This window comes from Dermacentor andersoni, chromosome 6 (genome assembly GCF_023375885.2).
Source record: "Dermacentor andersoni chromosome 6, qqDerAnde1_hic_scaffold, whole genome shotgun sequence".
Classification (NCBI taxonomy): Eukaryota; Metazoa; Arthropoda; class Arachnida; order Ixodida; family Ixodidae; genus Dermacentor; species Dermacentor andersoni.
Window position 1 is genome coordinate 69,704,286 of NC_092819.1, and position 16,643 is coordinate 69,720,928.

General features: G+C 46.3%; 1 protein-coding gene across 2 annotated transcripts in view; it reads right to left on the bottom strand.

The window, feature by feature from the left end:
* Positions 1 to 1,459: 1,459 nt before the first annotated feature.
* Positions 1,460 to 16,643, bottom strand: part of LOC129382362 (uncharacterized) — a 42,720-nt gene continuing 27,536 nt past the window's right edge. For both annotated transcript variants that reach the window (XR_008610438.2, XM_055066245.1), the window contains one exon: positions 1,460 to 2,007. Coding sequence is in view for 1 of the 2 variants with exons in the window: in XM_055066245.1 (XP_054922220.1) it covers positions 1,883 to 2,007 (125 nt within the window). In the remaining variant the exon portion in view is untranslated. The remainder of the gene's footprint in view (positions 2,008 to 16,643) is intronic.

Here is a 16,643-nt window from a genome sequence, read left to right on the forward strand (position 1 = left end):
TCTTCGAAGCCAGCTTGCCCAACTAGGTACATGCAAATGAGAATCTGCCGTTATGGAATGTTCAAAGCGATCCCTTAAATTTCCGATGCCCAGCGGAATTGAACCAACACCACAAAGGTTCCTACGGGACAGCAACTCGATCAACTAGCGCGTTGTGCCACAAATGCACTTGGTCAGTGCCGCTTTTCAGTGAACGTCTTAGACGCCAAGGTTTTAAAGAGTGGCGCCATTAACGCACTAGTTCTGTGCCGCTCTTCAATGAACGTCTCGCCAACTTGAGAGAGCGAGTATCTGCGACAGAGTGTATGCCAAGCGAGCAAACAATTCTCAGCGTCGGCAGGCGCCGGCGAGCCACGCTTCTCGTCTGAGGCGCCACGCGCGGATTGCTCGGCAGCGCCAGTAGATTGCTCTGCGCGTCCAGAAAGAAGCACGAGAGAGTTTCTTGGAAGCCACGTGGCGGGCGTTTGTCAGCGTTCGCACACAACGGTGCGCCATGCGTGTCAGATGCCACCTCAGGCTTGGCGGCAGCGATGCTAGATGGTCGGGATTACATTGGGCGAAGGAGGAATCCCGCTGAAGTACAAGCCTCACATAAAACTCGTGTTGACGATGGCAAAATTTTGTGCGGCCATGCTGATTACACGCTAACACATTGCCGTCGACAGTCATGGTGGTATTGGTACCCAAAGACTTCTTCCCTTCATGTGCTGAGGCTGTGCCTCAGCAGTGAATAATTAAAAAACTTCGTCACAATTGTATGTTGATATTCACAGCCGATCTGATCGCAGTTATGCTTTGGCGCAGAAAGCGTGAACACTAAGCGCGCCGCATTCAGCTCGTGACTCCGAATGTCCGGTGGAGAGAAAATAAAATTATCTACTTCACAATGAAAAAATAAAACTGCCCGCGTCGCGTAAACAAAGACAGTGTACTCGTTTGAGTGTGAAGAATTACCGCCCCGTTTTCAGTGAAGCTGCTTGCTTTGTGCGGCTTCGTTAGGGAACTATGCTTTAGATAATTAAACCAAGGCCCTCATATAACGCGTTTGAGCATGTGCCTAAGAATTGTTTTTAGAAAGCAGTACTTCACCCACACATACTGTACGTCCCCCGTTTTCAGATAACTTGATCTCGAATGATTATACAGATTTTGGCAGTTCACTTGCTCTTTCCGTACCAGTAGCTGAATAATGCGACGTTTCTTAAAATGCATGGATCGAGCTCTATAGCGCTTGTATAAGTAATTTACTACAAAGGCTGTAATTAACACAAAGGCTTTAAAATTTCTTGATGCGTACATATCCGATCAGTCAACCCCTATTTACAGGCACGATCGATGAGTTTGACAAAACGATAAATTGATTTGCCCATATTAAGAACAAGAGTCTTAGTCTCCGTAAAAGCGAGCAAAATTCTGATTCAGGGGATTAAAATTATTTAGCCATATTTATGAGCTCAAGCATTTATTCAGGCCCCTCGGTGCACCACCCTCTTGTCTCCTGCAGGTGAACTAGTAAGAAGAGTCATAGTATGCTTCGGTATTTCTCCGCCTGGCTTTTTTAACAGCTAGTCGTTACTCCATATATTCAACAAATCCGAATAGTGTATTATCGAGCCATATCAGAGCCGAATATTAAAAGCCAATCGATTTGAATGCAATTAGAGAATACACTATTGGAGTGTTTACACTCTTCTTGAAATGAATAATCGCTCATCGTCAACAAATACCAAATAATGAAAGCTTAGCAGCGTTTCAAGAAGGCGTCCAATTTCAACCTTCGTCTTCATAAAACTGTTTCAGTCATATACCAGGTGAGAAGTCCGGATATATGATGCAAAAATTTATTTCTATTCGATGTAATTTTTGTTCTTCAATTTTTACTCTAGTAGGTATTGCAGGTGTCATCGCTGTACAAAGTCACGCCGTCGCCGCAGCTCTTCTTGTATCCGTCCAGGCAATTCTTGGGGACAGTATTTTCTGTTCCTTTAGCTTCCCAGAGTAAGCATACTGAAATGAAAGAAATACGAAATATTATAAATAGTGAGCTCTTTGCCAAAAGAACGTTGATTATTGAGCATTTTCCCTAAGCTTTACTTATGCTCAAGTTAAGCTAGCAGACAATTTTGTACAGCTGCCCACAACAGAATCCTAATCAACTTCTGTGACAAGTGCGACTCTACATATAGCTGTTTGTCAGCCAAAGTTATTTGCGGGCTTACAGTGCCGATAATATAGTAGTATATTCGCGAAGGAAGAAAATTTTGCTCACTCCTACTGCCAATTTAGCCAAGAATACAGTAGAGATGCATGAAGAAGCCCTTCTGCACTTTTGCATTTCTGCACTATAACTCGATGTTTTGAAGAAAGCTTCAACATGAAATGGCGTAAGCAAAATTATTTCTTCTTAATTTTTTCGCCTGTAGTAAGTGGCCCCTCATATTTATCAATATATCTGACCAGCATAGGCAAAGATTAGCGAACATTCTTTTACCTTCTACAGCAAAAGAATTAAATAGCTGTGCCGAGTAACTGCCCTTCCCAACCGTACCTTTCTCGATAATGTCACTAATGCCAAACTACAATCTAGCCCTAGCTAATCTCGCTTCAGCATATAATTTTCATTTGATGCACCAATTTCCATAATAAATCTACTTCCACTTGGTGACACTTTTGGGACATAACTCTACTGCTCTTGCATAAAAGCTCGAGACGGGGATTTAAGCACAGTTTTGCTAGACAGTACATATCAAGCCTGATTCATCGCCCAGACAACGGGCTTTCGGTTGTCTATCTTATGCTGCCCTGCATATTGACTCGTCTGGCGTAAATAGGACCGGCGTGTTGGAGAACAGGCACACTACTGTAGGGGCTCATACGTGAAGTCCACAAGCCGTAGCAACGGTGATTCAGCAGATTCTACCGCGGTGAATTTCTTGTGGCGTGATCCGGCGCCTCAGCGTGCTAGCACAGAACAGCCCATCAAGTCACAACGCACCATCCGTGTGCCTTTCTTCTATACGGTGTCTCTTTTTCAAGAACACGATCGACATCGCCGAAAGAAAAGCATTTCCCACCAAGAAACGTACACGTGTAATTTCTGCAGTCCTCGTCACAACCATCGCCTCCAGATGCTCCCAAAAGCTCGCTGGAATATATTAGCAGGTGCAGAAAGGGATAAATAAACGATAGTGGTGACACAAGATGTCACGTGAGGTGGCCGTTCCAATTTCTAGCTGGCGAGGTCGTCCATGTGTACCGGATACCGCTATTTTGAGGCAAAGCATACACTATGGAATGGGGAAAATGTGTCAAAGTCACACTTACACCAAACCAACGTTCGTTATCCGAAGCGAAACCCTCTTGCCTGGCGATCATTGCCATGAATGTGGTAGTACACCTTTTTTTTTACACCACAATGGTGATATCACGCCACAGGTAGCAGGTTACAAGTGAAGTAATCCAGAAGCTTATATCAGACGGAAAAGAGTACGGTGCGTTAGCCTGCCGGCCATCGCCTTAAGTTACATGATCTTCAGGTATTTCACTAGCACATACAAGAAACGTTAGACGTGGTGCGCAAGTTTCACAGTCGTATATTAAATTCCTTGTAATTATATAATCACACACGTTCATTGGAAAAAGCCGGACCAGAGTCGTTGTGACAAGACGGCGCCGAAGAAGAGACTTACACGAACCTGTTAGCTAAACTGGCCTGCGTTGCAATCTGCTATGTAAGTACATAGTGTACACTCTTCTGTGTCATGATTGCTTTGTTCGCGTAACATTTTAAGGCGAAAGCTTTAAGTGTTTCGTTGCGCGTGCGCCTTGAAAAAACTTGGCGTCTAGTCGAGTGGTAGAAAAAAGCACGTGAGCTTCTCCGAGCGAGCGCCGGGTGGAGAGTGGAACGAGCAGCGCGCGCAGACAGAAAAACGAGGTCTTGCCTCCCTGATGTCACGTGGTTGCGGCGACAGTCGGCTGCGAAGCGAGAGAGACGCCGATTGAAGAGGTTCGTCCGACGCCTAGCGGATTGCGCGGTAGGTTTCGGAAGTACGCTACGGCCGAGGATGTCCGCAAATCGAGAAATGAGGCATGACGTGCGAAGCGGCGGGAGCAAGGCGTTCTACCACGAGGACTGCTTTCCCCTGCTGAGAGGATGCAACGAAATTGTGCTCGCCTTGTCTTACACATTTGTAACGATTCCTGGCGACAACCATGCTGCACCTTTAGGTAGCGCATTAAATGCTCGCGTGTGTCGTTAAGAAGGTCGACCTAAAGCGCCACACGTGTGATTCACGCTGCGGCTCATTGTGCCTTGCAAGAAGTCTGACCCCCTACGATCGTATAACTTTACGCATCGCCAAGTGTGCACCAGGTTTTCGTCTTAACGTGTTACGGGAGTGTAACATGTTGCCGAACTTTTGGCGGAGGTGGACGCTCGCCGTACCTAGCCACCGAGCTCCATAGCCAGCGACCGTACCGTCAGCATTTTGCCCATGGTTGCCCTTGATGACACTTCGTCGCCACCTACATCAGGTCCAGCTACCACGTACGTCGCGCTTCCTCGACCCCGCGATCCTTGCACATTCTCCGGCCCGAATGGTATTGACGTTGACGACATGTTCAGTGCGTACGAGCGATTAGAAAAATGCCTGTGACGCTACTATCATGCGGGCAGATGTAATCTTCTACGTGGCTGGAACGCCGCATGTAGAGTCAAACTCACCAGCTGGAATGTTTTCACGCAGAATGTCCGTGATCTCTATCTAAACTCGTCTGGCAGCCAGTTGGCCGCAAGCAAAGAGCTCGCTAACCACGCCTAGTCTGCCACCGAGTCGTATGTCACGTAGTTGCTAGACGTGTTCACTCAGTTCCGGAAAGTGGAGCAGAAAATGCCCGAGAGTAACAAACTTGGCCATGTCTCGAAAGGCATCGTAAATAGTGCGCTAGACTTGCAGATTTAGACCAAGTCTCCACCAGTAACATCGTCACTTGGAATGCCACCTGGCTGAGTAGGCCACAAGCCGCCATGTAACTGCCGAGTTTTTTCGTCTCCCTAATACTGCTGCAACATTATCCTACACTGATTTTGTCACTACACAAGCTTTCTATGGGCGCGTGACACGTATTGTTCGGCACGACCTTAGGGCTTCTTGTCCTGCCCCGCTTCACCACCAACCACACAATCTTGCTACTGATCCGTCAGTCCCGGCCACCTCTCCTCTCTTATTCAAGTAGTTACGCACCAGAAATTTGCCAAGATGGGTTTTCCTTCAGCCTATGCTCACTCCGGACCGGACCAGTGCCACTTGGTGAGCTCCGCAACGACCTCTACTTTGCTGGAACATCATTATCCCCCTTTCTGGCCCGCTCACTGACCCCCGCAAGTATTCGCCACATCGTGCGGCACCTGACCACCCTAACGTCGCAGTTGATAATCCCCACTGCTCTCGTTCGCCCTCGCCCCGACGCCGTCGATCATCTTCTCACCGCAGTTCTACTCCGACCACCAACCGCTTTACCCGGACGGAAAAATAGATAATGCAGCTCTTGAAGGTGATGCTCCATCAATGTCTTCGTTCCGAAATACTCTATTTTAGCGCCCTAAATTCAATAACCTAATTTATGGCGTTGTAGATGATGCTCACATGAATGCACTGATTGTTACCGGAGCCAGGTATCCCATATGAGCAGCCACCACTGACGTCTCTTCGACAAAGTCTTAAAGGGCAACTCCGGCGTTTCTTTCATCATACTATATGGATATTCTCATTTTCAAATGGTATTGATGGTCCTGTCACCTGTAGACTGGCTCAATTTGCTTAGAACTTCATCAATAATATTAAATAACCAATAAACGAGATACCGAAACCGAAACAGGTAGCTGCATCGTGTGACGTGACGATGAGTGAATGAAGTCAGGTCCTACACTGCCATTATGTAAACACGCAGAATGTGTGTAAACACGCAGTACACGCGGCGCTAACACCAAAGAAGCGAAGCTGATGTCTCCGGACGACACAGGTAGCTTTTACAGAATTTCCTAACTAGACATAGGCGATTTAAGCGACGATTTCAGCAAGAGTGGGGTGTAGACACTGACGTCGCAAACAGAGGGTGGCCAGTATAATGTCATCAGTCCGGAACGCAACGATTTTTTTTTTAATTCACCTTCAGAAAAGCTAAATGTCTTGCAGCGATACAGTTTGGAACAAAAAAATCAGAATGCAAAAGGGTACATATATGCAAAATTTTATTTATATCAGTAGACATCGAAAAATCGCCGGTGTTGCCCTTTAACATCTGTCTCCACACGAGTGGTCCGTGCCGTCGAAGGCGTCGTCGTTGAGGTCGTTGGAATGCGTATTACCCGTATCAGAATCGCCGACCGCCACACTGCAGTTCTTTTTGCCGTGCTAGATCATTTTCACGATACATTCTGCCGTCATAGATTGTTCTGCCGATGCCGTCTACCTAGAATTCCCCATTGCCCTGCCAAGGCCCCAATCAACCTCAGTGATACTGGCTTCTTCCGCCTGCCTCCCGGAGCCCTCACGTTCGTTGACGTTCACTGCAGTGCCCGATGGTCATTACGTCGTGTCGCCATTTGCTCATACAATATTAATGCGTAATCTCACTGTATGTACCTCACTCCACCCTGACCGTTAATGCTGCCCGGGTGCGCCTACCTGTTGCCAACATTGGCTCGACGAAGCGACTCCTATTCAAAAGCATATCTCTGGCAACTATCCATGCTGTACAGGAGGGCCACATAACTACACTTGCAGTAGACTTCTGCTTTGACCCTCCGAGACCACCGTAGCGTGTTCCTTGCCTCGAAGCCATATTTACGCGCATTATCGCGACGCGCATCTTATCTGAAGAATTCACCGCTACACCGCCATCTTTGTCTTTGGCGGTCGCCTTTTGGGCCAAACTGTAACTGTCACGTACCTCACAAGTAAAGCCATGCTGGTCCCGTTCCCTGGCGACCATGCCGTGGCGGCGACATAGGCCGTGACTCGACATAGGAGCGCCCAATTATTCAAACAGGCGTGAGCAAGGTGCTCAAGAAAGGCATTATCGAACCCTCGCAATGTTCTGGGCGTCTCCCTTCATGGTCGTCAAAAAAGGAGCATCGCATCTGGGTGTTTTGCGTTCATTATCGTCATAATAACATCATTAAAAAAAGAAAGTACTCTTTTACAACACATTGATGACACTCTCGACTGTGTACATGAGGTCAGTTACTTTTTGCCAGTGGAACTTATCTGTTAGGCAGAGTTCAGTGGACGAGAAGGGCCAATAGCATACCGCATTTCTCACTCCTAACAGTTTATCCCAATTCAGTGCCATCCCTTTTGGTCGATGCAACGCCCCAGAAACATTTGAACGAATGATGGACTCATTTGCGAGATATTTAACGTGAACACATTTTTCGCATATCTCAATTTCGCTATCGTATTTTCTCCCACGCTTGATGTCTTCCGTAAAGCACAGCCTCAACTGAACTCGTCCAAATTCCACTTTTGCCACCGACAAATCACCGTGCTAGGATATGGGATCGACGCTTTGGCTGTGCAACCATACCCAAAGCGCATTTGTAATGTTATGTCCTCTCCTGTACCTCGGTTACCGAAAGACGTTCGAAGTTTTGTAGGATTACGTTCTTTCTTTCGACGCTCTGTGAAAGATTTTACAATGATTGCACGACTGCTTACTGAAATTCTAAGGAAAGACATGAAGCTCACGGTTGCATTCCGTTCTTCTTCTGGTGCGGTAGAGAACCTGCGCTACCTCTTGACACACCATTTCCATCTCACACAGCCCCAGCTATTGAATGTGCACGTAATGCCATTACCGGAGCCGCCCATGCTTTCATGTCGCTATGCGAGCGTTTTTGCCGGACCTAGCAAGAGAACAAGCAGCGTCCGTACAATTAGGGACACGGAGACGTGCTCTTTATGCTCCATTTCCTGTGGTCCTGTAGTCCCCCTCCTGTCACGTTGGGCTCTCGTAAAAGCTACTGTCACAGTGCACAGGCCTCTACCGCATGCTTCCTGCCATGATACCGTTTACGTACGAGATCGTCCCCGCTACTCCTACTATGTCATCCTCATCACAATCAAGTGATGTTGTCCGCGTCTGTCACATAAAATCGTATGACTCTAAGGCTGTAGCCGATCATCAGACGCTCGGGGAGGGCGCTTCTGTCATAGGGATAATGATATGCAGATTCATTGAAAAAGACAAGAACGCAGCCATCGCGAGGAAGACGACGACGAAGAACAGACTCGCGCGCAAGCTCTAATCTTAAACTGGGCAGAGTTGCAATCCACTGTGTAAATACATCATATAGAGTCTTCTGCGGCATCAGTGATTGATTCGCGGAACAATAACTTCTTGGTTTTCTGCTAATGTTGTCCGCAAATATATATTAATATTTCCTAATAAAAATATACTTGTGAGTCAGCGCTTGTCCTGCGCACTTATTCTCTTTGTCCTTCTTTTTCTGAGCGCTGCACCAGCATTATGATAGGCGCCGTTAGTGTCGACACGATGTCGAAGGGGCCAGCTTGGAGAGGAGCTGTCTTCTTTGTGTCAGCTGTTTATACATCCAACCTAAAATTAGATTCGATGCAAACACTGAATATGTCTGTTTGTTTAGAAAACACAGATCAACTCAGGTAACCCAGTGGTCGTTCCCATGTCGAGCTGTGTCCTCTGGTGGTCTCCGTAGTTTCAGGCGAGCTGTGACCTACAGCACCAAATTATTTCTGCGACTGTGCCATGATGTCAAAGCACAATTACAACCATAGGACAGCTATTCATTCAATATATATTGTAATTCAACAGCTGTTCGGAACTAATGTTTAAGGAAGAATATACTCGACGTAGTGGCTGTAATAAAAGCTGATCAGTTTTCTATTTCTCGCTTGAACGAGTTTTATATTGAGCCTGCCGCAATATAGGAACCTCCTCTTCGCGATAAGGGAAGACTGCAAACAGTAATGTGGCAGCGCAAACGGTTTTACGCATAAAATGGTCTAATCGGCATAACCTGTAAGTGCACAACTCGAAATGAACGCCTCTAAAACGACGACAAAAAGTAAGAGCCAAGAATTATAGCCCGCAGCAGTTCCCACTTTTCAACTCGATTGCAGCAAAGTAAAAGCAAACACTACGAGCCTCTTATGACCTCGTCAGACGAGGAAATTTAGTGGCACTTAACCGACTGAGGTACGTCGTGTCCCTTATTATTGCTTTGGCTGCGGGTAGCTGGACGGCAAAACAAAGTCTAATTCACGATTGCTGACACTGATGATCTATGCGCAAATTCAATTTTGAAAACACTTACGGCTTTAATACTAAAACAAATGCTCATTTAAACGAAAATTTCAAATGAAGATCGAAATACTGTAATCTGGTTAACATTTCCATTTAATTTAAGCCAATACAAGCAAAGCAAAATATCTGAAATCAGGACACTCGGAAATGTGTACTTCGTGCTAGAATCTCAGAATACAGACCACGCGATTTCTCGGAGGCTGAAAGGAACTTTTCAAGCTTGTTCTGGCTTAAAGGCTGATAAAAGATTTTAAATAACGCAGTGCTCTTAGAATTCGTGCCAACTCAAGGTTCACTATATTTCTTTATCCTTGAAGCACTGTTATCCAGGCTTTCCTTGGTATACATTGCGGCGCAAAATACATTTCTTGAAAAGGGACAGAAGAAAGGAAGACAGTGAAGCGCCAAACTACCATCTGTTTAATGACAGCCTGAACAAACGTATAGAAGAAAAGACAACTTCCGCTCATGTGCAAGGAGCCAAAGTGTGACAGCACAACATGATCACGATAACACACTTTGGATAAAGCACATTTCTGAGGAGTATAACACGATAGATGTATCGCTGACACAATCAGACCCTTTCTTTTTACTGTAAAACGCTTACAACAAATCCTTTGCAGTTTGGTCCCTACTTTTGCCATGAATCAATACTTATTTAAAGCATGGCGTACTACGACAGGCTTTACAGTGCGCAGGAAGATGCGCCTTGTCACACTTACCAATACTATTAGCGTGCTCCCTCAGGCTGTCATTAATACAATGTCCCGTTTGCCCGACGCATGACTTGCCGCAATCTAGGGGTATCTCGCAGACCACCCCTTCAGCGCAGTCCCTGAAATGTTTGGCGTGCTGCTTCTGGCTGCCCCGCGGCCTCTCGCGTGTGATCCGGGGCCACAATTGAGCTAACTTGTTAGGAGTAGAAAAGACAACCGCAATGCCATATCTGGTAGCTACCTTCTTAAGGTTATGGCTCACACGGTGCACATAAGGTACTTCTGGTTTTACTCGCTCCCTTTCCTTCGAGTGCGGTTTCCCAGTCGCAGCGGTAGCTTTTAGTTTTTGTAGGAGGGACTCGCCCATGGCTCGACCACGACCACAGCATTCATGACCATGTTGTTCTGTCACACCTTGGCTCCCTGCGTATGAGCGGAAGTTGTCGTTTCTTCTATACGTTTGTTCAGGGTGTCATTAAACAGTTGGTAGTTTGGCGCTTCACTGTCTTCCCTTCTACTGTCCCTTTTCAAGAAATGTATTTTGCGCCAAAAAGTGTACCTAGGAAATCTAAGCACCAGCTTGCCCACGAAGAAGTCCTTTTGGAATATCTTTCTCGTATAGTGGGCTCCGGGTCTCTCTTCCCCGGGAATTCTTCGACAAGGCTTCCCGATGTGATCAAGGCAACAATGAACATAGTGGCAGCCACATGCCAAGCGTCTTCTGCATAAGAAAAGGACTGTCACCACGTGAAATCACTGCTATCTTCGGTTCTTTGTTTCCGTCCTGGGGCCACATGAAAAGAATATGCAGGATTCTACGCTCGGAGCTGGGCCGTCAGATCCGGCTTTTCAACGATCTTCTCAGATGCATGTGCTACACCAACTTCCCTGCGTGGATTGCTACAAGTAAACTAAGAGACTACCGGAACGTGGTGAGTACTGCCATAGAAACCACATGGCTACCATATGCTATCTTGCCTACGAGTGTGAACGCGGTAACCACCAAGAAGAGGTGGATAGACAGATTGATTGTTATTGGTGAAACCAATATTCCAAACGATTAGTCAACCTTCTCAACAAGGGACCGAAATACTGACTTGAGCCCCAGGTTTCAGCACAAGAGCTTCTGGCATGGAATCGGCAAGTCGCTAGAAAAGCGCCCCAGGAACAGCGCGAGCGTTGCCTGCTAGATGGTGTAGACAGCCTACAGAGAGCTACCCCCAAGGCCGGAACTGGTCGACAGGTGCGAATGTTGCAACGTGTGGTGTCTTTTTTTCAAAGCCAATGAAGCCTGTCTAATGCAGTCCGATAAGGAAGGCGCTTTTGTAGCTCTTCCTAGGCAAGCCTTTAACAAAAAAGCATTAGAGGCGATCAAAAAGAAGTTTAAGCCTGTAAGAGTCAGCTTATCAAATATTAAGAAAACCATGACTCCGTTCTCTGCAGAAATTGGCTGTGAAAGGTTAGCTAAACAGATCAGAAAGACTAAAAAAGATTCTCTTACAGCTTTCTTCAGTGCCAAGACCCATAAGGTTGATGTCCCGTTTCGAACGATTATTAGTGAATGGGACACGTGGCAATATCAAGTCAGTAGTGTTTTGCTAAAATCCCTGCAGCTTTTTCAGCTCAATGGCCCTTTCTTGACTAGAAACTCGGGTGAAGTTTTTGAATATTTCCGTGGCAGCCAAGAAATAGGCTATGTGTTCTCCGTTGATGTAAATGACCTTTTTTACTCGGTTCCACATCCTGAGCTTCAAAAAGCCGTTAAACAGTGCATTGATGAAAGTGGCGAAGCTAATTTTGTGTCTAAAATGGAGATGTCGGTTTCGAATTTTGTCTCCCTCTTGGAAGCTTATCTCAACCGCACCTTTGTAACTTTTGAACATGGCATATTTTTGCAGAAAGAGGGCATCTGCATTGGTTCACGTGTAGCACCCATTTTATGTGACATCTTTTTATCCTACTTTGACCACGCACTGCAATGTGTTTTTCCTTCATCTCATCTTAATGATCCTAAATTTCTTAAATACGTTGATGATTTTTTAGTTGTCATTGACACTAGATTCCCCTTGCCATGCCGTGAAATGGTTGAGCAGTTTTTAAATGTTTTTAGAGCAAACGCAAAAGGACTTACTTTTACTAACGAGCTTCCGAAGGACAGTTCGTTGCAGTTTTTAGACCTTAACCTAACACTTAAAAGTGGTCACGTTTGCTGTGCGTACCTCCCTCGAGGTAAAAAAGAATTGCTACAATGTGACTCAGCGCGCTCTAAGACTGTGAAGCGTGGAATCGCCTTACTTTGCCTGGAATCGGCTCTGCGCAAGTCATGTGTGCATGTGATGCAGGCGAGTTCTGCCATCAACTTGAGAGACTTCTAAAAGCAGGCTACCCTCAGTCTGTCTTAGACGCCGTTGTCGAGTCCCTCCTACAGAAGCTAAAAACTACCGCTGCGAGTGGGAAAACGCACTCGAAGGAAAGGGAGCGAGTAAAACCAGAAGTAGTACCTTATGTGCACCGTGTGAGCCATAACCTCAAGAAGGTAGCTACCAGATATGGCATTGCGGTTGTCTTTTCGGCTCCCCACAAGTTAGCTCAATCGTGGCCCCGGATCACACGCGAGAGGCCGTGGGGCTGCAAGAAGAAGCACGCCAAACATCTCAGGGACTCTGTCGAAGGTGTTGTCTACGAGATACCCCTAGATTGCGGCAAGTCATACGTCGTACAAACGGGACATTGCATTAATGACAGACTGAGGGAGCACGCTAATAGTACTGGCAAGTGTGACAAGGCGCATCTTCCTGCGCAGTGTAAAGCATGTCGTTGTACGCCATGCTTTGAACAAGTATTGATTCTTGGCAAAAGTAGGGACCAAACTGCAAGGGAGTTGTTGGAAGCGTTTTATATTAAAAAGAAAGGGAGGGTCTGATTGTGTCAGCGATACATCTATCGTGTTATATTGCGCAGAAATGTACTTTATCCAAAGTATGTTATCATGATCATGTTGTTCTGTCACACCTTGGCTCCTTGCGCATGAGCGGAAGTTGTCTTTTCTTCTATACGTTTGTTCAGGCTGTCATTAAACAGTTGGTAGTTTGGCGCTTCACTGTCTTTCTTTCTTCTTTCCCTTTTCAAGAAATGTATCTTGCGCCACAAAGTATACCTAGGAAATCTAAGCACCAACTTTCCCAAGAAGAAGTCCTTTTGGATTATCCAGGCTACTCACTTCAGCGCAGCGAACTTAGTTTGTCGATCGCACTCACTGAAGAGTGCACTCTAGAATAAAGCTCGCCAAGCCTTTCTGTACCCGCCATGGTGGCCTGTGGCTATGACATTGCGCTGCTAAGCATGACGTCGCGGGATCAAATTCCGGCCATCGCCGCCGCAGTTCGATGGAGGCTAATTGAAAAAACACCCGCGTATTATGTGGGAGGGATTGATCGATGGATAGGATTTCTTTGTAAGTATTAACTTTTGCGTCACGACGTGAATTTGCGAATTTGTGGTCACAACAGAAAGAGAAGAAAGCGAGCCGAGTGCAGGTGGCGTGAACGCAAGCATGATTTTTTGAGTAAAAGACAGAAAAGAAAGAAAAGAATGAAGCAGTGAGCTTGCGTGTCCAACTTGCGAGGGAATGTTTGAGGCCTGAAACCGCCGAGCCTGCCGAACCAGGGCACGCTCCTTGCCCAAGAGCTCCTGCAAGCGTTGTTGCCGCGAGCCTCCGACCATGGACGGCCATCCGGTGCAGCTGATGAGAGGCACCTGCTGTCAGGCTGTTGCGCACAGGTCAGTCCTAGGAGATTGGCAATCCGGTAGGATGCGTCTTTGAGACGTGGTCTACCAGAGGCACTGGCCATGGGGCCTGTCTCTTGGTCGAAGTCTGCAAGAGGCGCTGTCGACCGCTGAGGCTGGTAACAACGTGTTTATCTCTGCGCATAATAACGCAACCGTGTGCCGTCGACTTTCCGATTCAGTTGTGTGCCGATGACTTTCAAGTCACAAGAACCGTGCCACCCTGGCCTCGGCGTGCATCCACGCGTGCCTGAAGGCGACTACAAACGACGCACAGCCCTTCGAGCACCGTGTCCAAAAAATTTAGAGACGTTTCCAATTTTCGAACGTCACGTGCTCGCGACGCCCTTTGGACTTAGTCTCGAGATGTACGCGAGGCGCTGAGTTGTTCTTTGTAGTGTACTCATCGCTTCGTTCTTTTCCAACTTGTGCGAGATAAATGTGTTTTTGTTCAGTTTGTTTTTTACGCGATTCTCTCAAGCGTCCTTTCTCTTCTCGCGACGCACAAACAAACGTCACAAATTTGCTTATAATTGCACGGCGAATTGGGTGCACAGTAAGTAATCCCAGTTGGTCAAAATTATCGGCAGTTCCCCTATTATGACATATCTCTTAATCATATCGTGGTTTTAGCATTCAAACGCAGGAATCTAATTTTCACTCTTTCCAATTTACAGGCTGCGAAGGAACTAATGGCGAGGTACACTCGCTGGAAGTGATAATAATTGTGACCGCTTGACCCGTCCTTTATATGTTTGTATAAAACTAATTCAAATGGCAAAGCACCTTTCAGCGAAATCGCCCAGTTCACTTCAAGAACGGATATTCAACATTCATCTTCCAGGAGAACACGTAAAACGCTGCCCACATTTATGTTGTGCTGGTCATGCATAGATGCATCAGAACTCTACTTTTTCAGAAGAAGGATCGTATACATGGAGGCATAAAAGGTCATATCTTCTAGGCATGCAATAATTTGCACTTTGTTTAGTGATAGTTTTTGTATACCTTGCGCTGGCATATCAGTGAGCACTTGAAAGTTTAAACAGAAAACAATATCCATCGCAGACAGCATATCATGGCTTGCGTTGGACGTGCCTATAATTTTCAATCTCCCTTACACCACTGCGCTACACAGACGGATATCTGCTGCAGGCGTGTCCATTTAATACTTATTTGATTAAATAACATAGCCTAAGCAAGATAGGCACGTGCAACAATATAAACAAAGAAATACAAAATGCATCAGTAAATGCGATAATTATAGCCTGGACCTGCCAAAATGAACAAGTTGCTTTTCTGCAAATAATACTTAAGGCTGGCGTAGACAACTTCTTTAAGACGTAATGTACGTGTTTTGTAAGGAAGCGATAAATTTATTGTTCGATAAAGGCGCTATCTCGCGGTTACGAAGCACGTACAGCAATATTTTAAAGAAATGCGGCGTGGTAGACTTTTGTGTAAAAGGAAGGTAAAAAATACTACATGTTCCAAAGGACAGCGAAGGGCACGAATATGCAAAGGAATAACGTCTCATTGAAGATGCACTAACAAAAATTTCCCCATCACAGGTACCCAGAGGTGAACGGTCGTTTTCTGGTATGTTTCCCAAAAGAGCTATAGAATATGTAAACTTTGTAAATTGTTATGGCTCAGTGCGCACCAAGAAACTTCCTGAGAAATTATATTCCTAAGACCTAAGTGAGAAATCGCGGTGTGAAAGAAAGCAGCGCACGAATAGGAGATGACGAGAAAGGTGAAGAGCTATGACAAGAAATGGATGCAACAGTAAAATTGACCCTTGACTTGTGTACGGCAACCATTACATATTTGTGGCAAGTGGTGGGGTAAGACTACATGCAGTGCCAGCGCGACAAATTGCTGACCGATCATGACATTTTGGTGGCGTGTGATCGTGAGTGAAAGGTGACTGTACACCCATTCAATCCTCCAGGTGAATAAAGGGAAAATCAGACGTCCACCCGTTCGTAGCAATTGCTACAAAGGAAACCCATACGGGTTCCTCGAAAGAAACGCCTCATAGTTGAAGAAAAATTCGTCCTGGTCCGGGACTCGAACCCGGGACCACCGCCTTTCCGGGGCAGCCGCTCTACCATCTGAGCTAACCAGGTGGCTAGCAGATGGCAGGGCGAAGTCGAATTTGTCGACAACACGAAGCAAAGGCAAGTGTTTGACGTAGTAGTTCTGCGGAAACCCGCAAGGTGGAGAGAAGTAATGAATAAAGGGAAGTAATGAATATTAAGTTGCTTCGTGTGTGTTAAATAAAGTAACGTGCTTGATGCTTGGCGAAGCCAAGCATCAAGCACGTTACTGTAAAAATGAGCGCCTCTCGTAGCCAGCGGCGTCAAAAATTTGTCCCATGCACAAGAACACAGCCTAAACAATCTTCGAGGGCCGCACTGAATGCGTCAGCGACCGAGCGCCAAGCGCCAACCGCTACCATCATGCAAGTCACATTGAATGCCAAAGTGGCCCTGACTTAGCCATACATAGCTTACACCGCATTTGCTTTGACATCATGCAGTTGAAGCGGCCGCCTGATGGGCACAGGCTTCTTGCAGCTTCCGAAACCATGTTTATCTTCTTGCTGGAGGCAAGCCACAATGGCCAGCTATTGCCAAGGTGCCTGAAAGAGGCCAACACAGTGGCAATACATGTGCGCAAGGCTTTAGACGAGGAGAGTGATGGCAGTGGTAATGTTTGTCAGCACAAGATTAAAGGGAAAGAGGTGCACAAGGTGCATGTGAACCCGGCACCCGGGAAAGCCCTCCACCA